General features: G+C 40.5%; 1 protein-coding gene across 27 annotated transcripts in view; it reads left to right on the forward strand.

Moving 5' to 3' along the window:
• The window catches only part of NRXN3 (neurexin 3), a 1,587,373-nt gene that overhangs the window by 740,296 nt on the left and 822,532 nt on the right, over positions 1-24,545 (forward strand). For 15 of the 27 annotated variants that reach the window (XM_019646239.1, XM_019646224.1, XM_019646233.1 and 12 more), the window contains 4 exons: positions 4,864-5,245; positions 5,949-6,139; positions 6,930-7,103; positions 21,530-21,649. In XM_019646239.1, coding sequence (XP_019501784.1) covers positions 4,864-5,245; positions 5,949-6,139; positions 6,930-7,103; positions 21,530-21,649 — 867 coding nt within the window. Of the gene's footprint in view, positions 1-4,863; positions 5,246-5,948; positions 6,140-6,929; positions 7,104-11,216; positions 11,244-21,529; positions 21,650-24,545 lie in introns of all 27 variants that reach the window. The other 12 variants (XM_019646240.1, XM_019646221.1, XM_019646235.1 and 9 more) reach the window with 1 other exon arrangement.

The raw sequence follows: 24,545 nt of genomic DNA on the forward strand, positions 1-24,545 counted from the left end.
CCTCATGCACAGAGGCAACGATGGTCCAAGCTCTGACTCCAAGGCAAAAGTTTCCCATACAGCCTCCTTCCTAGACATCAGGGATGCTGGGGCCCCTCTGTTAAACCCCACGCGATGTCTAGAAGAGGAAGAAGTGGGCCCTCCTTCAAAGGAGTTTGTGTTCTAAAAAAAAAAAAATAGAGAGAAAACATAAAGTGAAATAACCAGAAAATTATTAATGTATTTCAGAGAAAATAAAAATAAAAATGACTGTTGCATGGTTAGTAATAGCTAACAGTTTGAGCACTAGGCACTGTTTTAATCTATATATTGATACATTTAATCCTGATCACTTCATCCATGGGAAAATGAGGCACAGGAAAGTTACGTAACCCAGACGGTCCAGCCTCAGAGCCCACACGCTCATCCACTATATGCTTACTGTCTCTTGGGAAGGTACAGCTTGAACTTGGCTAAAATTTCCCATAGTTGTGTGTCCTCAACAAGCTTCATCACTCTGAGGGCTGGTCTGTATGCCACTTGTTGGCCAGCAGTGAGATTCGGAAGTGCACATTTGAACAGGACACAAGTCGACATGGCTGTTCTAGGGAAGGTGCTGGGTATATTACCCATGGATTCGATGGAATGACATTATACTTGGCCACAGGGAAGAAGCGAGAACTCATCACAGCAGCTTCCGCACGGACATTTCACCAAGTTAAATTCCACCTACAGTTTCTCTTGGGCAATAATGTAAGGAACCAGTCAAACCTTCTCTCCAGAGAGAGTGTAGTGTAGACAGTATAGTATACAAATTAAGATATGGGCTTTGGAATTAAACACACCTGGGTATGTACCACCTGTATGAACTATGATCAAATTGTTTGACCTCCCTAAGTGTCCTCACCTCTAAAGCTAGGTAGTCATACCTGACTAAAATTTGTGATAATGACATTGGATGGCAGTAGTGAAGTGCCCAGCACAGTGGCTGCCATGTAGGGGATATTTAGTAGTCTTGGCTTTTCCTTCTTCTCTTTCTCCTAAGTTACTACTCTTCCCTCTGAAATTTGAAAGCAGCTTCCCCGAAGTGTGCATGCATTCTACCCTCACATGGAAAGGAGTTTTAGTCTACAGATGGCATTCAGAAAAGATGAGCAAAAAGGTTCCCAGTTATTAATACTGATTAGGTGATACAAAGATTTTTAAAAATTATTTGCTTGGTTTAGTCCATGTTTTAAACTTGAAGCAATCATTTCTATGCTTTCTCCTGGTAAAATAGCCTACATCCACAGCAGAGTGAGTTCCTTTAGTACATGGTGAAACCAATTCTTTTTCGAATTTGGCCCCATATCACCTTCTCCTCTGCCCCTCACCAATTTCCAGTGGAAGTTGCTCTGAGTCTTTCTAAACCCTAAATCAGCCTGTGTCCCTGGGCTAAGCATTCAGATTCTATTGTTAGCTTCCCTTCTATTATCCAAGCCCTTCTTCAATCTCTCTTCTCTCTCAATCTTACATGATTTTCATGTAATCTTTACATGATTTTCCCACCTAACATGGTGTTCTGGCTTTATGAAATTCATTTTCTAGTGAGCAGAATTTCCTAACCCCTCAATTCTAGAGGTCAATTTATCCATAACTTCTCTAAAAGCTCCCAGTTGACTTTAAAATTGTCTCTTCAGACTCCTTTTGGAACCCCAATCTTCACCAGCAATCACCCCATTATCACTTCTTAGTTCTCATTATTGTTTTGTTTGTTGTTTGTAAAATAAAAATTAACATGACCACCGAGCACCATTATAGTTCAGTTCCTGTGTTCCCATCAAGATTACCTGCCTTTTCTCTCCCCGGCGTTCTCCGGCTACAGCCTCCAGCCCTGGTATGAGCAGCTATAACCAAAGTGACATTGGGCATTTATTTCAGTCACTTCATTGTTTTAGAGCATGTGAATTTAGGTTATGCTATTTTGCATTTTCATGACCAGTCCAATTTTCAATACTAAGTAATTTTATGCAGTAATTATTTTTCTCATTACTCAATTGTTAGCATACTTAGGTTGCATTTTGATTTTTGTTCTGTTACAATTTTATATTTAAGTTAACCAACATCAGTATTTTATTGTTTTGCTTACATTAAGAGAATGATTTGTAACTAGTTGTCAAAACACCACATAGAAGCTCCTAAAATACAAATCTGATTTGTGTGCTTATCAGTGAGTCTTTGAATTAGGTCTGAGTATGCTCCTAAAGAGATGAAGTTAAAATTGATCATCTGAGGGTACGATCTACTTGAATCTCCCAGATATTGAAGTTTAAGGGACCCAAGAAAATATAAGCCCCCCTTTTTGCCACCAGATTTCGACACTAATAGAGGAAAAAATGCAAGGCACGTAGAAATCAAATATCATTTTTATTAATGACAACACTGATATTGAAAAATGTGGCTTACATGTACCTATGAAAACTTCTGAATTAGATGGACTTGCCCACTCAAACACTAATTCAGGACTGGGGGAGGCATCCTCCCCTGAAGCAAGGCTTGCCCCTCCAACACCCACGCTGTGGATAACAGGGGTAGATTGGGTGTTCCCGGAAGGCACCTTGCTCCCCTAAATAGAAACAGGAAGTGCCAGGGGCTGAGCTATGCACAGAGAGTTTCTCTTCACAGATCATGTCACTCCTTTTCTTCTGGTAAGTTGTAAAAGAGAGGATAAAGAGATCCTGGGAGTATCTTGCTGGTGGAGTTTCTTCAATGTGGAAGATAACAGGAGAGGGTAGGAAGTAGGAATTCCTCTTCCTTCTCCTTTAATGCTGGGGCATTAGGACATGGCTTGTTCAATTTTAATATGATTCATTTATATAAAATTTGAGGGAGCCACCTTCTACTCTGGCCATACTAGTAACATTTCCCTTGACTTGCTCATTAAAATTTCCAATCTATGTATTTATTTCAAGCCCTCCTCATTACCCCTGCTTCACTCACTCACTGCTTCTAGTAAACTAGGTAATGAAAGGTCTAACAGTTTATTTGTATCAGCTGGAGATCTTTTAGGTGCAAAAGCCAGAAGCTTAACTCAAATGCCTTAAGCACAAAGGGAATTAAAAAGTCCAGATTTGATTGGCTGGATCCAGATATTCAAATGACTTCACCCTAGAGAAACTGTGTCTGTCCATTTCATAGTTGTCTTCTGGGCCCCCAGTTGCCTCAGGCAGGCATAGTCCCTCTGGTTATCACATGGCCTCCAGTGCTCTAGTCTTTCTAATTACCGCTTCAGCAAGCCTTGTTTGCAACCAACATCTCTTTTATTAGTGTTCTAGCAAAAGCCCTGGAGATAAATTATTACTGGACAAGCGGGGTTGTCACTAATGCAGTGGTGGTTCTAAGGGTGGTTCCTAGATCAGACACACAAGCATCAACTCAGAACTTGTTAGAGATGCAAATTCTCAAGCCACACCCCAGACTTTGAATCATAAACTCTGATGGTGGGGCCCAATTAACTGTGTTCACACAAGCCCTCCAGATGATTCAGATGCACATTAAAGTTTCAAGACAGCTTCTTAGTCCTTAGATCATACTCCCGCTGGAGGATAAAATATGCTGCTGAGCGGTCCAGCCTGAGTAGCTTGATTACTTCAGGAGCTAGGATGGGGTCAGCTTCATCCAGCCCAGATGGTTTAAAGATGAAGTGGGAAGGGTAGTTTTCCGAAGGAAAATCAGGTGTTTGTATCAGAAAAAGCAACCGATGCTGGGTGGATCAAATGAACAGATGTTCTACAATAGAACCTTTTCCAAAAGTAGAGCCATGCACTGCTTAATGACAGGGATGCATTCTAGCGATGCATCCCTAGGTGATCTCATCTTGTGTGAATATCACAGGGGACAGTTACACAAACCTAGATGGTACAGCCTACTACACACATAGGCTATATGAAATGGCCTATTGCTTCTAGACTACAAGTCTGGATAGCATGTTACTGTAAAAAAACCCCACGAGATTAAATCAAGAACAAGGGCAAATAATGTAATCAAGAGACGGTAAACACGAGATGTATGAGGCTGCTGCCGGCTAACACAGCATACAGCTTTACAGCAAAATATTTTTTATAAGTAGAAAGAGGACACTAGAATAATGATAAAAAGTATACTAAATACATGAACAAGTAGCACTCATTTATTATCATTATCAAGTATTATGTACTGTACATAATTGTATGTGCTATACTTTTATATGACTGGCAGTGAAGTAGGGTTGTTTACACCAGCAACACCACAAACACATGAGTAATGCATTGTACTATGATGTTACTACGGCTACTAGGTGATAGGAATTTTCAGTTCCATTATAATTGCATGGGACCGTCATCGTATATGCAGTCTATAGCTGACCAAAATGTTGTTCTGTGGCGTGTGACTGTACTGGATACTAAATTAGTACATGGTGCATTATTACACCAAGAAATATTTGGAAGTGAACACCTAATATTCACTTGTTTGTTGTGTCTTTACAATGGTTAGGGCAAAAAAAACTTCTTATAGTATGATCAGTACCAAATTGTTTTCCTGAATGGAAAAAACTAATAGTTTTATCCTTTAACTTGAGTAACTGATGATCTCATATTTTCCTTTATATGACAGGGCATTCTGAGCAGCTGCATGAGAGCATGGGATACAGGGCATACAACTTGGACTGGGCTAGTAATAATCAGCTCTCCCACAAGGCCAAGTCAAGTATATACTGTATTCAGTATTTTGTTTTCTGAAATTGACTATAGAAAATTGAATACGTTGTGCAAAAAAAAAAAAAAATTAGACCTAAAATATATATTAAGTGTGCTGTGACAAAACATGATAACTTTTCCTGTTTGTATCTCATTTATGATCTTCTAGGTACAATGGTGGGAGACCATACCCGCTTGGAATTCCACAATATTGAAACTGGTATCATGACTGAGAAACGTTACATCTCCGTTGTCCCCTCCAGTTTCATTGGCCACTTGCAGAGTCTCATGTTTAATGGCTTACTCTACATTGACTTGTGCAAAAATGGCGACATTGACTACTGTGAACTGAAGGCTCGTTTTGGACTGAGGAACATCATCGCCGACCCTGTCACCTTCAAGACCAAGAGCAGCTACTTGAGCCTGGCTACCCTCCAGGCCTACACCTCCATGCACCTCTTCTTCCAGTTCAAGACCACTTCAGCTGATGGCTTCATTCTTTTCAATAGTGGTGATGGCAATGACTTCATTGCAGTTGAGCTAGTCAAAGGGTAAGTGGAAGGGGTCGTATAGTTTATACTAGATAGCTTAGCTCAAGCCTTACATAAAATATGGACATGAAAAAAAGTGTATGTTCTACTTCCTACCCTCTGTTCCTGATGCATGTGCTCATCCTCATTGATTAGAAATGTCTATGTAATGATTAGGGCTGGAAGGAAGAGAATTCACAAGTTTATTAAAAAATCTTCCACTAAATCAGCAGTTTTCAACCTGTGGGTCGTGACCCCTTTGGGGGTCGAACGACCCTTTCACAGGGGTCGCCGGGTACTTGTATGTGGGCGTATCTGCATGTGGGCCTGGAGACGGATAGAGGAGTGATTGCAAAATTTTAAAAAACTGTTCTATCTTTAAGACATTTTACTACCCTGTGTCAGAAAATAATCAAATCAAAAGCAAAAGCCAGAACAAAGCCCAATAAAGAGAGCCATGATTGGCTGTGAATTTAAATATCGCCCCCTAGTGTTTTGGAGTGTACTACCTGCACTACTTCCTGACCCTACGAGTATAGCATTAAAGTGAAGTCTGATAGAATAGGCTCTGACTCTTCTCGTAGCCTAGATCAAGCTTTAAATATTCCCGCATGATGCCAGATTAGCGCGCGGGATTTGAAGCCCTCGATGTCAGCTGTACATACAGTGCCATGAAACCACTTCAGGAGATCTCAAGTCATCAGGTGGTTGTTTTCCCTCACAGGTACATACACTACGTGTTTGACCTCGGAAATGGTCCCAATGTGATTAAAGGCAACAGTGACCGCCCCCTGAATGACAACCAGTGGCACAACGTCGTCATCACCCGGGACAATAGTAACACTCACAGCCTGAAGGTGGACACTAAGGTGGTCACTCAGGTTATCAATGGTGCCAAAAATCTGGATTTGAAAGGTAAACCTTGTAAAGAAGTTTATCCTCCTTAGAGATTTCTTACAATTGATAGGCTATTTCCAGAGGCAAACTACAGGTTGGGAGCACCATGCATTTTTGATGCATCATGTATATCCTATTTTAACAATGTGGAATTATACCATAATGCAATTTATTCAGTTATTACTTGACTGCTCCTCATTGGAATGGTTCACTTTCTCTGTAAGTCTTGGGGGCTGAGTGATGAGGTGATAAATATCAAAATGAGAAGAGGCCTTAATACAGAGGAAAGAATATAGGTTTTGGAATTCCAGCTGACTCATTTACTATCTGGGTGAGTTTGGTAAAATTTTTTAGTCTGGTTTAGCTTCTGTATAATTTTTTTGCAAAATGAGGATAGTAATTGTTACTACCTTTCTGGGCTGTTAGGAAGTTTGATGGAATAGTGTCTGTAAACTCTCAGCATATTATTGGTAATGAGCTCATAAAAAGCACTCAATAAATTGTTGTGTGTTGAAAATGCTGTTAATCTGTACTTTATCATAAAATGATAACAATACCTATCTCATAAAATGGACATGATGATTAAAATTTGTGAGAGGATGTGTATAAAACAAATGACACATACGCGTAAGAAATATTAGTTTCCTCTTGATACAACGTAGAAACTCTGGTAATTATTTTGTTTATGCAGTTTTTCTCCTCCAGCTATATTACCGTTATCTAATAAACGGCCTAAAGTGCACTGGCTTTAGTTGACATGGTTTCGTATCGTTACTCTTTCCCTTTTACTATCTAATTTCCTTTCCAGGTGACCTCTACATGGCTGGTCTGGCCCAAGGCATGTATAGCAACCTCCCAAAGCTTGTGGCCTCCCGGGATGGCTTTCAGGGCTGTCTGGCATCAGTGGACTTGAACGGGCGCCTGCCAGACCTCATCAACGATGCCCTCCATCGGAGTGGACAGATTGAGCGTGGCTGTGAAGGTACCACCTTTTTTCTTTCTAAGCTACAGCCTTGTTGCAAGCACCAAGCCTCTTTGCTGCCTCTGCCAGTGCCCCCTTCCTCCGTTTAGCAGTCCTCTCTCATTCCCATTGGCCATCCCACGCTGCATCCACCTTCGGTGTCCTCCTGTCACTGCTGAGTATGTGAAAGACATGTGCCACTGGCTCCAGGAACATATGTTGGCAGATGTCTTCCCAGTGTCACATACTTGCCGAGTGAGGACAATTTCCGGCATTTACATCAGGCTTCTCCTGATTGGTGCCTTTGATTCCAGCATGGCTGAAAGGGCATCGGGAACTTTTATTTCTGTGTTACACACATGGGGAGGTACAAATAAGAGACTTTTAGATGGGTGTCACCATTAATAACATGTTTCTTATGTTGCTAAAAGTGACTGCATGATTTAATGTAAACCCAGCAGGAAGTAGGAAAAGGATGTCAGAATGCCATGAGGAGGGAAGGGAACTAACATTTATTGAGTACTTACTAGGTCTTAGGCTTTGTTAGGAAGAGCTGTAGTGTGATGTGGTGGAACAGCTTTGGCTCTGATGTTATAAAAGGTCTGGATTTAAGCCCAAGTAATAGCTTTTGTAAGCTGTGTGACATTTGGCAAGCTGTGTAGCCTCTCTGACCTAAACCTTCATCATCAGTAAGATTGGGCAATCAAACTTACCTTGGAAGGCAATATACATAAATCAGAGATACACATAAAATGCCTGGAACATACATAGTAGGTACTCAATAAATAGTAGGATTATTATTTACAAATATTATTTCATATAGACATCTAATAACATTGCATGCTCACCAATGCAGCGCAACAAGCCATGCTCAGCCTGTTTCTGTAGATGGTCCGCTGTCTCTTGAGATACTAACTTAATTTTACAGGTCTTCCTGAGTCTGTTTTTCAACTCTATGTAAAACATAGTGTAGTTTTAACCAGCAGAGGGAAGCAGTGAACATTTCCAGCCTTTTCTGAAGGCTTTGGGTGGGCTGAAAAGATGACTCTTTACCTAACCGGAAAGGCAAAGAGGATGTCTGACCTGTCACCAGGATCTATGTGTTCTTGTGTCTGGTTGAGTCTTGTGGTCCTTTGTTTGTGCAATATATTGTTTCCTTGTGTCCCTCATTAATTTACCACATCGTACCTGTTCATTCATCTCCTGTGTTCAACTCCATTTATTGCTCTGTTCTTAACCAGCTTCCATCAGGGTTTGCTCACCACCTTTAAAGCACATTTTTATAAAAGCTTCCCATCAGCTTCCCAGGCTGATTTGTTGCATGGAAGTTGTTTCTCTTTGCCTAAGAGTCAGTCTCCCATGTGGCATTAGTAATAAGACTGATGGTTCCTGTAACCCACTCCAGCTTTTCTTTGTCCAGGGATATTTCTTTCTTGAGTTCTGTGGGCCAAATATGCTGTGTGTATATGAAAGTCAGAAGGTTGGGAACCATCAAATACTTAAAGCGCTTTGCTTTCTTCCCCTGGAAATGCACAATTTCATTCAACTCAAGAATTTTTGTCTTATTGACCTGTTCTTAGTTCTTTCAAGGTGTGAAAAGGCAATCCTGAGATAGATGCAGCATTTAGGAATTAAATTGGGTGTCTTATGTTAGAAGGTTGTAGAATGACAGGAATTCTATTTGTCCTGGAACAATTAATCATATCAAGTTAAATCATAATATAAAAGCACATATTAAAAAGAATAAGGCACTCTTCAAGTGTTAAATATTTTTTTATGATGCCATCAGTTCTTCAGATTTAAAAGTTAACAGGAATCATCCATTTAACTTTATAGCAATGTGCCTGATAGAAATATATGTCACATATGTAATTTAAAATTTTCTTGTAGCTACATTTTTTTAAAAGTTAGGTAGTAGCAGGAAAATTAATTTAAATTTTGCATTTTATTTAACTTAACCCAACATATAAAAAATATTATCATGTCAGCATGTAATCGATATATATTAAAATGTTTTACTTTTTTTCATGCTACGCCGTCAAAATTGAGTGTGTACTTTATATTTGTAGCACACTTCAGTTCAGACCACACACCTTCAAAGTATTCAATTGTCACATGTGTCTATGGCCATTATACTGGAAGCACAGTTCTATAGAATATCAAAATCAGAGTGTAAGGATATAACGCTGTAGTAGGAAGTCTAAACTTACTTTTATAAAAGTGAATTCAAATGTAAAGTATAAAAGGGGGAATGGACCCTAGTTAAGAAAGCTTTAAGAGAAGCAGTGAGAGCATTAGTGAAAGGAAATTACCCATCACGTTGGAGAAAATGTTCCCATCCTCACCTACAGCTCTGTGTGCAGCCCGGTGTGACTCACCACATGCATTATGGTGGGTTTGAACCTTTCTCTAAGCATGGGTGATTGTTCATAGCTGAATATTGTGACTTGATGGCTCTACCATCTGAATCTATGGCAAGTCCCATGGGCCTAATAACACTGCACTCTATTGCCATGGAGATAATTGCGATGGTTACCCATGGTGCATTATGACCGCCCTGCTGGGCGGGATGAAGTGGAGGATGAGTGCTGAGGGAAGAAGGTCCTTGTTTATTGTACACAGATGGCTTGGATAATTAGCCTAAGTGGCCAGGAAAAATGGCCAAAAAGTGGGTTAAGGCATAAATTGCTGTCATTGGAAATTTGCACCATTGTGATTAGGCTTTTCTAAAAGATCCTAGGAGCTCTAGGGTGCTGTGGAAGATGAGGGTAAGGGAAAATGAGGGCATACAACCTTGGAGAGACTACAAAAAAGTGTCACTCTCATTCTGAATCTCTGCGTAGAGTGTGGGACCCTTAAGAAGGCCTTTGAGTGTTAGGCAGTAAGGTGACCGTGGGAAATAGAAGTCATCGCTTGACTTAGTGTTTCTTTCTATAGGTAGGGGATGAGAAGTCATTACGAAAACCTAAAACTCAATTCTCTTCAAGGTGGGAAATGCTTTATGTTCACATATCTGGGTACTTGGGCCGTGGTATATCACATATTCTTGTCAAAGTCATTGATAATGACGCGTCGAGACCCCAAGAACCCAAAAGAGAGAGTTCAAAATGATTTTTAAAACATATTAATCCACTCCTCATTGGCTCTCACTTGTTTATAGGAAGAAAAAAAAAACATCTTGCACTAGGCTTTGATTTTACATCTCTAATATATGCAGAGTGTATAATTTGGATTAAGGGTGATTGCTGGACAACTCTTAGGCAACATCTAACTGTGACTTGCAACCTCTTAATTTCTGCTAGGAATTTTATAGTGTCGGATTCCATACTAGGAATTTTATAGTGTCTGATTCCATACTCAGCTGGTAAATATCTCTTTCTATCTGGAGGCCAGTGTTGCTACAGAGACCAAGGCATGTATGGGCTAGAAATGCAATTCTACAATTGCAGATGGTAAACATCTGAGAGAAACACACGTGCTTCATTTCGAGACTGGCATAAATAAATAAAAAGGACATTGGTTTGGTGCCTTTTTGCCCACAGCCGTTTGGATTTGGCTCTATTTTTATAAATTAAACAAATCGAGCTCTTTCACGGTACCAAATCACCTTGATGCAAATGCCCAATTTTAGTGCTAATGTTCCTTGGTGGCATTTTCAGGAGGTTACCGGGAGTGCTCCCAAGGGACTCTTTGATGCTTAACTCCTATATGTTCCGAATTATTTTTGTGGGCTCCGTCTGGTTGTGCACACGTGTCTTTCAGTCTGGCCATGCACTACCCTTCTTTCTTGATGTTTATCCTGACTGACAGGAAATCATTTTACTGGACCATGTGCCTGGGGGTTGGCTGTGTGGATGTGGAAAGGCTCTTGTTACCACTGCTTTTGCTTTGTCGAGTCTGGTGTTCCCTGCCCCTGCTCTGCTGATGTGGCTCTGACAAGGCCTGCTCCACCCTGGTCTGTGCATCCCCGTCTGTGCTGTCTCTGGAGAACCTGTGCAGCATTTCAATTGTCTGTTTGAGTGATGTTGGTTATGCCAATTGTATTTTCATTTCTGTAATGTTACCCTGGTTTACTCTACCTCTTACTAACCTCTGGTTATTATTTTCACCTTTTCTGTTCTTTTGCTAACAAAGTTGCGTTGACCAAAGCTGACCTGCAAGGTAGAGAAGGTTCTTGTTCCCATTATCACTTTGGACTGAAAGATACCCTGTGTCACCCTTGGTACCTTTTCTTTAGAGGGCTTCAAGCTGTCACACCTCTTGGACAGCAGCAATTGTGGGAGGGGGCTGAACTCTGTGTTCTTCAGAAACCGTGGCAGAAAACCCAGATCAAAGCATGGAAAATAACAACAAAGAAGACACCTCCTGGGGACGGGAACATGATTCCGCTTTGGGGGGACCAAAGAGGCTTGACAGCCTCCTATATTGCGACTACCCAAGAACATATTGATCCACTTCTGGAAAGAGTTAATTCCTCTTCAAATAGTTGCCATGGAGGGATTGGCTCTTCTTAATTTATTCACTATAGATAGATGGTAGCACTTGCAAAGTGAAAAAAGGAATAAAAGGTCACTTGAGTTCTTAATTTATTACTTTCTGGGTCAGGGAGGTCATTTCTCAGAGCAGGACTTTTGAGTGCTTGGGCCTTATGGAAGAGAATGTCATTTTCTCTTCACTCATTTTAAGTAAATATTTTTAGGCATTTGGGAGATATATCATTAAGACGTTCCAGGGATTTATGTATCCTATTGGAGGTTTGGGTTGAGCACTTTAATTTCCTGTCTTGTAATCTGAAAAAAAAAGAAGTACTCTTGGGGAAGAAGAGGATCTGTTGGTTTTATCCGGAATACCCTGTAAAATGCCTGCATGTTAGAGCTCAGTGAGTGTCTACTGCAGAAACGGCTTCCTCTACCATTCTAAGAGGCACCTTTCAAAGTCAGTAATGGTCCACTGGTCCTGTCATGTCAGGCTGCTCTGACTCAGAGCAGCAAGTCAGGAACAAGCATTTTAGGCATCTTTTGGCTGATAGTTAAGCAGAGGATTGGGCCTCAGATGGTCTCTGCAGAGCTTGCAATCAGCAAAAAACATTATAAGAAGTGGTTAAGACAAAAGTAGCTTTAAAAAAAACCGAAAGCTTTCTACCTGAAAGGTGATTTACTTTGCTGTGACTTGTTATATGTCATGCAGATAGCCAGGGTATCCCTTGGGTAGACATCAAAGAATGAGGCCTGTCTCTAGCCATTTTTGGAACACTTTTTCCTTCATCCCCTTTTAGCAGATTTACATAGATGCTGATCCATAATAAAATGAATGAAAAAAGGATGCACACTGGGTTTGTACTTTGAAAGCTGACGTAGCTGTAGAATAGCTTTCGTTTTGAAAGTATGTAGGACTCTTTCAGTAATACCGAAGGCTGTTGTTTTGAAACATTCTGTTCAGTTATCAAAATAGGTCTACTACATGTCACCCTGTAAATGGAGGGGAGAAGGATGGGGGCACGAGTCGATTTACACTGAGACAATTCAAAGTTGTCATAGTTCCTCATGAATAGATTTCTTAGATGAAACTAGACATCTGAATCTATTTGTAGACTTTACAAATTTTGGATTCCCAGAACCTAGCACAGGTCTTCTTACATAGGGGACCCCACACTCAACAATATGATCTTAAAGTTCCCATGCAAAGGAATAATGGTTTATAGGAACCATACAAAGAACTGGTTGATTTCTATGCCTATTGTAAATTGTTGACCAAAGTGCAGAATGAGATTTGGGGCATAATAGTTTGCAGTATCTTTATTTTCCCATTTTTAGAAGCAATCTAGTCATCAGAATGGTTTTTATGATGTTACTCCAATGACCCAAATTCTCTTCCATTCTTTTAGTGACTTGACAGTCTCTTTGTAGAAGCAGCTATTACTTTTTGTAATTATTTTGGGTCATCTTACTCTTTCCCTGTATTATGGCAAGAAACATTTAGGATGCAAATGCATTTTACTTTTTATTTTTCTGACTTTGGGGTATGAGCCATTGCTCTGCTGGCTTCTTCAGCTGCAACCTGTGGGCACAGATAGTACTAATTACCATTAAGTGTGAAGGGAAGTATAAACATATGACAAACAAATGAGACAGTGTGAAATGTAAAGGCGAACAGTATTCAGAAGGAAATAGAACAATGGGGTTGAGGGAGTGGCATAATGTGTCTGGACAAGTCAACAGCGTGTGTCCTCTTGTCATTGTGTTATTGGAGTGTTGTTTTGTTGTTTGTTTTTTATGGACAAACTCTTTTTCTTTTTTAAGATTTTATTGGGGAATTGGGGGGAGGGAACAGCGCTGGGGAATTGGGGGAGGGGAACAGACAAGTTGCTGTCCTTTTGTTCTTCAGTCTAGATGTAGAGGATGTCGCTTCACTGGCCCATGTTGGTATTATTATTGCGCTCTTCCCATGTGAGGCCGTCGCTCTCTGGCCATTGGATGGCCACTCATGGAGGTTCATGGCAGCTCACAGCAGCTCATGGCAGCTCATGAAAGCTCACACCTGCTGCCAGCCAGACCCACTGCAGTCTACGCTGTTGCCGGCAACTCACGGCAGCCCATCTCCAGGTTGAGCTGTTGTTCACCGTCTTAGCTGTAGAGGGTGCAGCACCACTGGCCCTCATGTAGGATCTGAACCAGGGCCCTGCTGCTAAGAGCTGGCGTCCCAAGCCAACTCTTAACCAACGTGCCACTTGGCCGGCCCTGGAGTGTTTTTTTTTTAATTTTATTAATTTATTTTAATTTCTCCAGTGATTGTGTTGTTCAATTTAAGAGGAAATCAGCTACACCCATCTAGCAGGTACTCAGCAAGGTACTGGGGTTACAGATGAGACACAGTCTCTGACTTCAAACAAATCGGTAGGAGATCAGCCGGTACTTACAGGCAGAGTGCACACTGCTGTGCTGGAATGGAGATGGAACATGTTGTATGAGCATGGAGGGGGACCGCCAGACTGCTGGCAGTGACGGTAGTCATGGTGGGTGCTCAAGGAAGAGTTTCTCAGGCAGAGTCTGAAGGGCAATATGTTTCAGGTGGATGAGAGGTGGAAGCACATTCAAGAGCTTGGCCAGCTGGGGGACCTACAAGAAGCTCATTTTGGCTACAATAATGTGCACGTAGGGATGTGATGGAAGATGAAACTGGAGTGGTAGGATGGAAACAGGTGATGACGGACTTTTGGTCAAGGGTGCTGTAAGGAGGACAGAGTCTTGGGTCAGATTTTCATTTTGTCAAGATCACTCTGACAACAGGCTGGAGAATGCATGAGAAGGACAGGAACCAGAAGCAGAGAGCAGTGAGAAGGGAAGTAACACGTTCCAAGATGGAGGGAAGAGGCACAAGCCTGATGCCTGTTACTTTAGCTGGCTAAGGAGGTAAACCTGTTTCCCTCCCAGATGCAACCTCTGAGGAGTGAGGAAGCAAACGTGCTATTTCTCCTATTTGTTTTTCCCCCACACCCTCTGCTTCAGAGCAGATATATTTACACATTATGATAAAAGGTGTCAAGGAAGAACTCATTGACCGAGTCAGGTTTTGCATCCCTCCAGACTAAGAAAAGGGGTAGGCGCTCCCTTGAGGCAGTGGAACGCGTTGCATTGCTCGGGGGTGCAGTTCCTTGAATCTCAGGGTCTCTTAATAGAATGACAATATCTACGGACCTCTCAGAAGTAATCTTCTAATTCCTTTTTATTTGCAAGAGGGATATTCCTGGAGAGCAAACGTTTCCCTAAAAGCCTGTCTCCATGAGAAAGGAGCTGCACAAATATAAAGTGAATATTGTTTGGCCTATTGGGAGTGAGGCAGATGAGCCAGAAACTATGAGACATAAAAGAATCGCTCTTTACTGGGTTAGGTGATTAATCAGAATATCCTTGCCCCACTTTCCATTATAATTCCCCTTAGCAAGTTTTATTTCTGGAGTTGCATCAAGGCTTCTTGTCCCTCTGCCCAGAGGATGAGATCTGGTTCAAAGTGCTGCATTTTTTTGAGTAAGTCAATAAATGTATTGGGCTTGGATTCCTTCAAAACCTGAAGATTCGTTCAAGTCGTTTAAAGAAGAGTTGGTATCAGCCAAACACATCTAGTAGGTAAAGGGGATTTGAATTCTCCAACTTCCTTAACTGTTAGGAATGTAGTTCTCCACCTCATTTTCTCCAACCCCAAGGGCTGTCTGGAGAATAGGGGTGTTATTGAAACTGTCCCACATGTTAGATTTTGTCAGTCTTTTTTCACTCATCATCCTAACCAGGTCACTTTTCCTGCTCATTTGAAAAGAGGACAGCTTAAGCACCTGAGCATGCCTGATGAGAGCATTTCTGATGCTTTTGTGAGCATTAGCAAGGCCTAGATCCTTGCCTTCAGGACCAGAGGAAGGCCCTGAGAACACAGCTGCTCGTAGGTTGTTCTGCCAATGAAATGTCATAATAACATTTAGGATCCTGTTCTCCAGCTTTGCTTAATCTTCTTTAAAATGGGAACTAGAGCATTCACTTCTCAGTTGGCTCTGTCTTTGTGAAGAAAGACACTTGACACATCTAAGGATCTTTGCTTTCTTATTTTAAAATTAAATAGAAACGAATTGGATTTTTTCCAATTAAAAGAGATCTTATGTTTGTCTGTAAATTAATATTCAGAAAAGCCAAGAGGAGCCTACACTATATATGTAGAAATACTCCTGAGAGCCAAAGAAGTAATGTTGCTGATGGGGTCAAGACATATATATAGCTAAATATTATATATAGGCTATTCCTAACGTCACGAATGCGCTCACTGAAGCCTCAACACTTACATTCTTCTATTTTAGCAGTACAGACTAGATTGCTCAGGAAGCTGAAGGGTCTTTCACATGTGTACATACACATGCATATACGCAAATGCATACATCTCTATGTATTCATCTTCTTTTTTCTATTCTTTCTATTTCCTCCTTCCCACCCAGTTACTGCTCACTCATTCTTCCTCTATGAAACAATGTAAATTTAAAAACAGTGACAGTTAAAAGGTTTACACACTTATCAGGAGTGGAAAATGAAGTTGAAGGTGGAAGATGAGATCTCTATAGACAACCCATGTCGCCAAGTTCTACTGTGATAATGCTTCACATTCAGGTTTTGCTCATAGATTCTAAGCCGTTTGACAAACACCTCAGGCTTGGAGATGAAATAAAGGTAATGAACAGGGTTAAACCAGCCCCACCTGGTGCCTACACCTGGCCTACCAGCCTTGGGCCTTTAGGAAAAAAGGTCATTGCGAATCAGACCAGGTTTATCACTAGCAGCTTCCCCCACTCACCAAAACCACATCCCAATGTGGCCAAGACCACTAGTGCTTGTTTAGCAATATTTATCAATTTGAAAGTGGGATGTTTGAGGCACAGGTTTGGTTAAGTCCTACTTGGGCAATTATAGAAGAAAAACGCACACACTGATCCAAGTGTCCTGTGTGTGCCTCAGGAAGCACTTCTCTCTCAAGGACCTACAAGTAATAAAATATATTCTGTGCACTTTTGATTTTCTAGACCATGAAGATGAGTTGACCGAATCAGTTTGCATGTACTGCAAAGGTGGATTTTAGCAGTATCAGGCATGAAATGACTGTCTGGGACAGTTCTGAAAGACAAAAACAATCCCACATTTAAGCAGAATGATGGGAAATTGGTGGCAGCCATCAGGGTTATCATCTGAAAAAAAAAAAAAAAGGAAAAAGAGAATGTAATGCTTTCCAGTGAACTAAAAGCAGAACCGAGAGTTAGAAACTGAAGTACTAACATCATTGACAACGTATTTTGTCTTTTTATGCATGCTTCTGTCACCTTGTCACATTTCCGAAAATACAAAGGTCACCAGTTTTTCTTAAAAGGATATGAATATGCGACTACTTAATGAGGATTGATTACATATCAACTGTGAAAGTAGTGTACACAATCCCTATTCAGGGGTTTCCTAAAGCCTTGGTGCAATTTTAAGCTATTAATAATAACAAAACTTCATGAATATACAATTCCAAAGGTTTATGTTACGTAAGAATGTCTGGGATTTTAGGTTGAGTTGGAAGAATGTTTTAGATAAAATTACTATTATAGGGCAGCCGAGTGGCTCAGTTGGTTAAGAGCTCGCTCAAGAGTTTGAGCTCTGAGCAACAGCAGTTCGAGACCGGCCCGAGCTGAGCAGCTGCTGAGCTGCCAACAGGTGGCATGATGGCTCAGCTACAAAAAAACAAACAAAAAAAATTACTATTATAAAGTCCTTAGGAATGTCTGTTATGTTTTTAAACATATGCATGTAGATATTTGTTCATATAATTGGACAAAACTAGATCTCCTTCATTATTTTAGCTGAATTGAAATGATATTTGAAAATTTTTCTTTGTTAAAAAAAAAAGCCACATCCTTACATGAAAATGTCATCTTTCTCTGGTTGTAGATTAGAAATACTTTAATTTGTTCTTGTTTACAAGCATCAATACACACACACACACACACACACACACACACATACACACACCCTCTGGCTTACCCACATCTATAGTGTTTAGGTGGATCAGTTTTGGTTTGTTTCTCTAATTTCTCTCTCTCTCTCTCTCTCTCTCTCTCTCTCTCTCTCTCTCTCTCTTTCTTTTTTGAGAAACTGCTATCTATTAGAAACAGATACATTGGTACAAAATATAGTCTGTCCAGGAAGGGATGTACTTAAATTGTTTGAAGTAAGAATAGGAACTTCTATTATCATCTTAAAAGTGTCTTAGAGTTTAGCCCAATCCCTCGTTCAACACACAGTTACTGCATACCATCCATGGGCACTGGGGACATGAAACAGTCCTATTCTCAGCATCTGGTGAGATTGAATGAGTCTAATAGTTAAATCAGGGGATGAAATGTGGTCAATTAAATTACTCTCTCCCCCACCCCCCCAAAAAAAGAAAAGCTTTGTTCTAAATAGAAATTGTTTACATGAATGATATTGGTAGACTCAATGGGTAAATTGCTAGTTAGGAAAACCACTGGCTTTAAGTCATACAATGACTTTATTTCTTTAGTGTTTTGTTCTTTTTTAAATTATTATTCAGTAATATTTTCGGAGCCCTTACTTTATACCAAATATTTTATCAGGAATTAGAGACATAAAAGGTGAGCAACATAGACACAGCTAGTGCTCTCCAAAGTCTTATCTTCCAGGAGGATGAGACAGACAATAAAGAATTTAATAAGTAACTTCGTTGCGGGCCATGTCATTGTGAGTTAAATAAACAGGGAGACGTGATGGAGAGCAGATGAAACGCTGGTGGGGACTTCCTTAAAAGGATAGTGTCGTGAAGAAAACCTATTGTAAGCTGACACGTAAAGAATAAGAATGAGCCAGTCATTTGAAAATCTGCAGGGCAACGTTCCTGGAAGTAGGTCCAGCGAGAAGGAACCAACCTGGCAGGGAGAGAGAGCAGAGGTCCTGCCATATGAACAGATCTCAGAACCACCCAGTGGGCGTGTTACGGCGGATTCCTGAGCCCCGCCCCCAGTGCATAAGTCTGTGTTTCTTAGAAACTTCCGGACCTCGCAGGTGCTGCTGATTTGGGGCCCACACGTGAACATTGTTGTTAGAGAGGAATTAAAAGGAGGAAGGAATGGGGCATCGGTGAGCTTGGGCCAGTAGAAGGAGTGAGGCTGGAGAAGGCAGCAGAAACCGTAGGACCTCAGCCGGGAAAGGAGGTACGAGTTTAGTCTCCGATCCATCTGAAGCCATTGCAGGGTCTACTCACTGAAACCGGTCTTGTTCTTAGACAATTACAGCGTAGTCAGTGCTTGGGGATTCACTGATTCTGCGTGGCCCTCTCAACGCGTGTGAAACACATTCCATGGAATTTGGAAATAACCTACAGTTCCCTCTGCATTTGACTCCGGATCAACCTTTGACAAATGGAACAGATAGCTCACTTTGCAGGGCACAGACGCCTCCCACACTCAGGTCTTGGAAGTCTGAGACAGAAAGCCAGGCAGCTGCAGTCAAATCAGCTCAGCATGTACGTAAACACTTTCTCTGCATCTGGCACTGCATTTAATGCAGCAAGGACACAACCAAAGCACATTACCCGATTTATAACAGCAAGCAACATTCAGTCTATGGGGGATAAATAGCAACAAAACAAAACAAAAACACCATGAAACAATTAGAGGGTTATATAAGCAAAGGACAGTCCAATGTGTAATAAAATGTTAAATCAGATGCAACAATTCATGATGCAGAGAATAAGTGCCGTGGCCACTGAGAAAGGGGAGAATTGTTTGAAGTTATGAGGGAGTGTTCTATATGGGCAAGACATTACAGCTGGTCCTTGAAAAACGTTTACAATTTGGATAGAGGGGAGGGGGAAGGCATGGAAAAGTCTGTCTTCAGATTCAGTCAACATGCAAAGAATTACTGTGTTTCCCCAAAGTTTTTGCAGTCCCGCTGCCTTTGAAGGGAAAGCCTTCCATATGTTCCTGATTCTGAGTACAATTGAATTACTCGCCCATTGTCTGGCCAGAGCTGTTTGGTCAGGGAGCCCCATGGGCTTCTCAGAAGCTTTTATCCTTTGAAAGGAGCTGTCCTGATTTGCCATTGTTCATGAAACTTGTTCCACACAATGCTCAGCTTAAGGACCCGCTGAGAACTTGACCATGTACCTCCTTTCATCTCCACATGGGGGAACCACGTGGCATGTAGGGGCTACAGAAACCCAGCAGCAGTGCGGCTCCCCCAGCGGTAGTAATTGTCTTGAACTTGCTTCTGTCATATCCTAATAGCTTTGTACCAGGACTGATGGACTGTACTGCTTTCACCTTTCAGGAATAAATACACAATGTCTTGCCACCCAGATGATGGACCCTTTGTAGTCATACACTTTTGAGCATGTATCCTTAGGACCCTCCATACTTCAATATCCTGTGCCTGTGTGAAGCTTAGCTTGGGATTTGTGAAACTTACACGTATTGCAATGGATAGATTTTGACTGTCAAGTGTTGGTTTTTTTTTTGTTTGTTTGTTTGTTTTTTGCATCAGATCCTAATACATTGGACGAATCAAAGGGCTCACCTCCATTGCTGAGGCTTTCTGGGAAATGCATGGAATTACCCTGAATATTAAAATATTCCATTAGCTCAGATAATTCCAAAGGTGTAGGTTCAACTTTAATCCCAAAGATAAAGCAGAAGATAGAAGTGAAAAAGAGAGAATGGTTAAAGAGAGGCCCCAGCTGACTAAAAAGAGATTTTAATGGCAATCTGTAAGACAGAGATTGCTATGCTTTTTAACTTATTCATATCCACAAAAGAGATTGAGAATCCCCCCCAAATAGGTATACTTATTTATATATTCTATACATGTGCCATTAAAGTTATGTTACTTGCATAGGAAAGACACACAGAAATAGACATAACAGAGAATGAAATTTTTAAAAAGAAGTAATTTCTAATATTTTCTTCCTATACTTCAAATAATTCTCTTTTGCATTCTCTTGTGTATGTGCACTCCATTAGAGTACACCAGTATAAACCTATAGCAGCAGTGTGGTGTGCTGCACTGGTTCTCAAATATTAGACTACATCACAATCCCCTGGAAGCTTGTGAACACAGACTTCTGCCCCCCATCCCCTCTGTCTCTAATTCAGCAGGTCTGAGGGGGGCCCAAGAATTTGCATTTCTGGCAACTTCCCAGGTGATGCTGATCTGACAACCGCTGATACTTTGAGAACCAATGATATAGTTAAGAACTTGGGTCTCAGAGTTAGTCTACCAAAGTTGGACATCAGGATCCTTTAGTTACCAAATGTGTGACCTTAGGTAAATTATTTTACCCCTCCAAGCTCAGTTTTATAATCTGTGAAAAGGCAGTCATAAGTACTTACCTCCTAGAGTCATTGGAAGGCCTAAGAAGGCAATGGAGACAAAATGCTTAGCACCCAGTACTTGTTACCTGCTGTTCCCCCTTCCTCCTCCTCATTATTATGAAACGTCTTTTTTAAGGTAACAAAGTAGACTTTCAGGACTTTTGTGCCTTAATTCATAAGAATCATGGGAATGCGCTCGTCTGTTTTAGCATTATACATTTAGGAAAGCCATGCTCCAAATGAGATGTCTTTCTAGTTGAACGGTAGAGATGAGGATCTTTTGCAAAGTCTGCCTAAAAGAGAACAGTGTGTTCAGCCCTCTCCCTTCTGTGTGTAACTGTTGATAGTTTGTGGCTAAGTGTGTATTTCTGTCGTCTTTTGTATTTACTGAATTCTTGTTGCATGATATCGAGTTGACATTTTTGGTGGTTGTGTCTTTGAATGTTTTGGGGCATGAGACTAGTACATTCAAGTGCTTGCTGTGAATCTGATTAAGTTTTAACACTTCTCTCTCTACTTTTTCTTCTCTTCCGCTGTCCTTATGCATTACTAGGACCGAGTACCACCTGCCAGGAAGATTCATGTGCCAACCAGGGTGTCTGCATGCAGCAGTGGGAAGGCTTCACCTGTGACTGTTCCATGACCTCATATTCTGGGAACCAGTGCAATGATCGTGAGTACAAGCTTTCATGCTTGCAGTTTTTCAGAGTTCACGGGTTTGGGGAAATCTTTACATTATGTAAAAGGATGGCTCTTTTGAAAGATTCATAAGCAATGTTCACTTCCAGAGACTTGGAAAATAAAGGACTAGTGCTCTTATGCGAAGAACAAAGAGACATTTCTTGCTCAACAATACTAGATGTTTTCCTATTTGCTTATTCCCATTTTTTTAAAAAAATCCTGTATATTAGATTACCCGTGACTGAAAAATAAAACAAAACAACTCAGGCAATATTTTTGTTCTAAGACGTTCAGTTCTTAATTAATTAAATCATCTGGATAACAGTTTTGAGACACCCATTTGTATTGCCTAGAATTTAGAGGATATTTAAGAAATGTAGCTATTTTCTCAAAACTTCTGAGTTTAGAGATCTTCTTAGACCTTTCAAATGATGAAGATGTTCAGAGCTCTTTGTAGTTTCCAATTAGAAATATTGAAAGCATTCTCCTGGGTCTTTCAAATATAAGGCGGAGAGTCCCTCTGGCTAAATTTACATATATATTCTGTTTATCTATTTTGTGAGTATGTTTCTATGTGCATATCTGTGTATTTGGTTCATATTGGAAGAGAGTCAACTGTTACTTTGTGTACTAGTGCTGCTTAAGGCACATCAGCTGATTTCATTCTAGAAGACTAATTTCATGAAGGTTATTCTAGCTCTGAGGGTTGACGTACTTTAATTCTGTGGGAGTCTGTATTCTGTGTCTCCACTTCCTTCTTATCTTATTTTCCTAACATGGCCACTTTTAAAGATGAATAAACACTTGAAATTTCTGAATACCTATTGCAAACAGGTTTGTTAAACAAAGCTCTGACTTAGTGGGTCCTGCAGACCTTCTGATTTTCTGAATGCAGTCTTCATGGTAGGAGTATGTTTTATAATCTGAACTCAGTCTATTGGCCTCTTGGTTTCATAAAAATGATGCATGATGTTATCTGTGCAAACTGTAAAGCCATGTTATGTAGTTTGCCTGTGTGAGAGCAGGTTCCAATTACAATGCCATCTCTATTATGTCTGTTTGGTTTTCCTTGATTTCGTATTGCTCACGTATGTCTGTTTGGTTTTCCTTGATTTCGTATTGCTCACGTATATTTTTTTCATGTGTGCATTTGTCTCTTGTTCTGTTTTTCATTTTTTCTCATAGCTTTTTGTCTTCATATTGTCTGTCACTAAAATACACTAAGATACACTAAGGACAAACAAGTCAAACAAGTGGAGGATCTGGCCATGTAGAGAGAAAATTCTTTGATAAGCATAGATCTAAATGTAAGCATATGCGTCTATACTCCTTCCCTTCTAAGACAGGCAGTTGTGGACCCATCCGGAGTACCTTGGGAATTGTGCTGTGTGCTCTTTTCCCTTTAATTTGTCTGCGGAAGACTCAATAGGAAGGCTTCCCCTTCCCCCCCCAAATAGTAGCATAACACTTTTCTGTCCTCACAAGTTTATTTCATATCGTACACACATACCACTTCCAGTAGAAAATGGACTGCACACAGAACAGGCAGAAAGGTAAGTTACTCTAACAACGGTGAAAATGCACAGTCTTCAGAAGGTACGTATGTATTTTTCTCTCATTAACAAGTTCCTTTCTGCCACCCAGGCAAGACATTGTTTTTTGCTAAAAACCAGGATTCTTTCCAGCTTTCTATGATTCTTGCTGATTTTGTGAAGAGGAAGTTGTGTCTCAGTCCAGAATGGGGACTGTCATGTTATCTGACTTGAACTATTTGTCGATGTATAATGAAGTATTAGAATGGGGACTGGAAAAGGTCAGCTTTCTTTTGTGGCTATAGATTCTCATCCTTCAAAAATGTTTCTAAAATAACCCAGGCATAGGATAATATATTTTGGATTTTATTCTATATATAATGTAGTTGAAATTTTTATTGTAGAAGACCTCTGAGCCCAAATTTCTAAAAGAATCTGTTTGTCTAGTCCCTTCTTGAAGAGTGGACCAGGGCTTCTGTAATTGGATAAGTGTATGAAAATAGGAGCAAATCCATTTTAATTGCAGAATGTGGGAATATGTAGAATTCAGAGATACAGGATTATAGGCTGTAACTTTGGATATAAACTTTTATTTTTGCTTAAAACAATAAGCATTTTACTGTTGCTCATGAGGCTGTGGGTAAGCTTAAAATGAAACCCAACTAAATATATTAAAATGGTAGGTTAAGTTTTACAATAGATATCTCGTTATCTAATGATTAAAATTTAATGTAGGTAGGGGCACTTCTCTTTTGAAACTAGCATCAGAGTCAGTTTTTTTTCCCCCTGGAAACTCAGCCTTATGACTTTACATCATAGATCATTATTTTCGAGATCAACCTTGACCCTCAGAGTTGTCATTTGCTGCTTCATCTCCCAAACATCTTCAAAATGAAGTTACCTGTCTGATATTCTGTGTGTCTCCCAATGTTAGCAAATTCTGGGTAGCTCCGCTTGCATCAGGAATTAGTCATTAACCTTCAGTGTCAGCAGCAGAGTTCAACATCATGATTATCATTGGCAAAAGCAGTGGGGAAAAGTGCAGAAGAGGAGAAATGATAAAATAAGTGACTGGGAGGGGGAGAAGGAGGTGGAGGAGGAGAAGGGGAGGAAGGAGAAGAATGATAGGAGAAGGAATATGGAGAAAAGCAGAGTTGGAGTCTTCTATGAGAGAGCACAGAGACCGTTAGTAGTTGCTTTGGTAACATTCATGCCACAGGTGGCTTGCCTTTGACCTAAATAACGGAAATTGGGCATAGCATTGTAGGATGCCATGAAGGAAATCTGGCCTTTACCCAATTCTGGGGAATAGGATATTCTGTGGAATGTTGTATATCTCTAATATAAATTGTATTC

Source organism: Hipposideros armiger, unplaced genomic scaffold (assembly GCF_001890085.2).
Source record: "Hipposideros armiger isolate ML-2016 unplaced genomic scaffold, ASM189008v1 scaffold_99, whole genome shotgun sequence".
Taxonomy (NCBI): domain Eukaryota; kingdom Metazoa; phylum Chordata; class Mammalia; order Chiroptera; family Hipposideridae; genus Hipposideros; species Hipposideros armiger.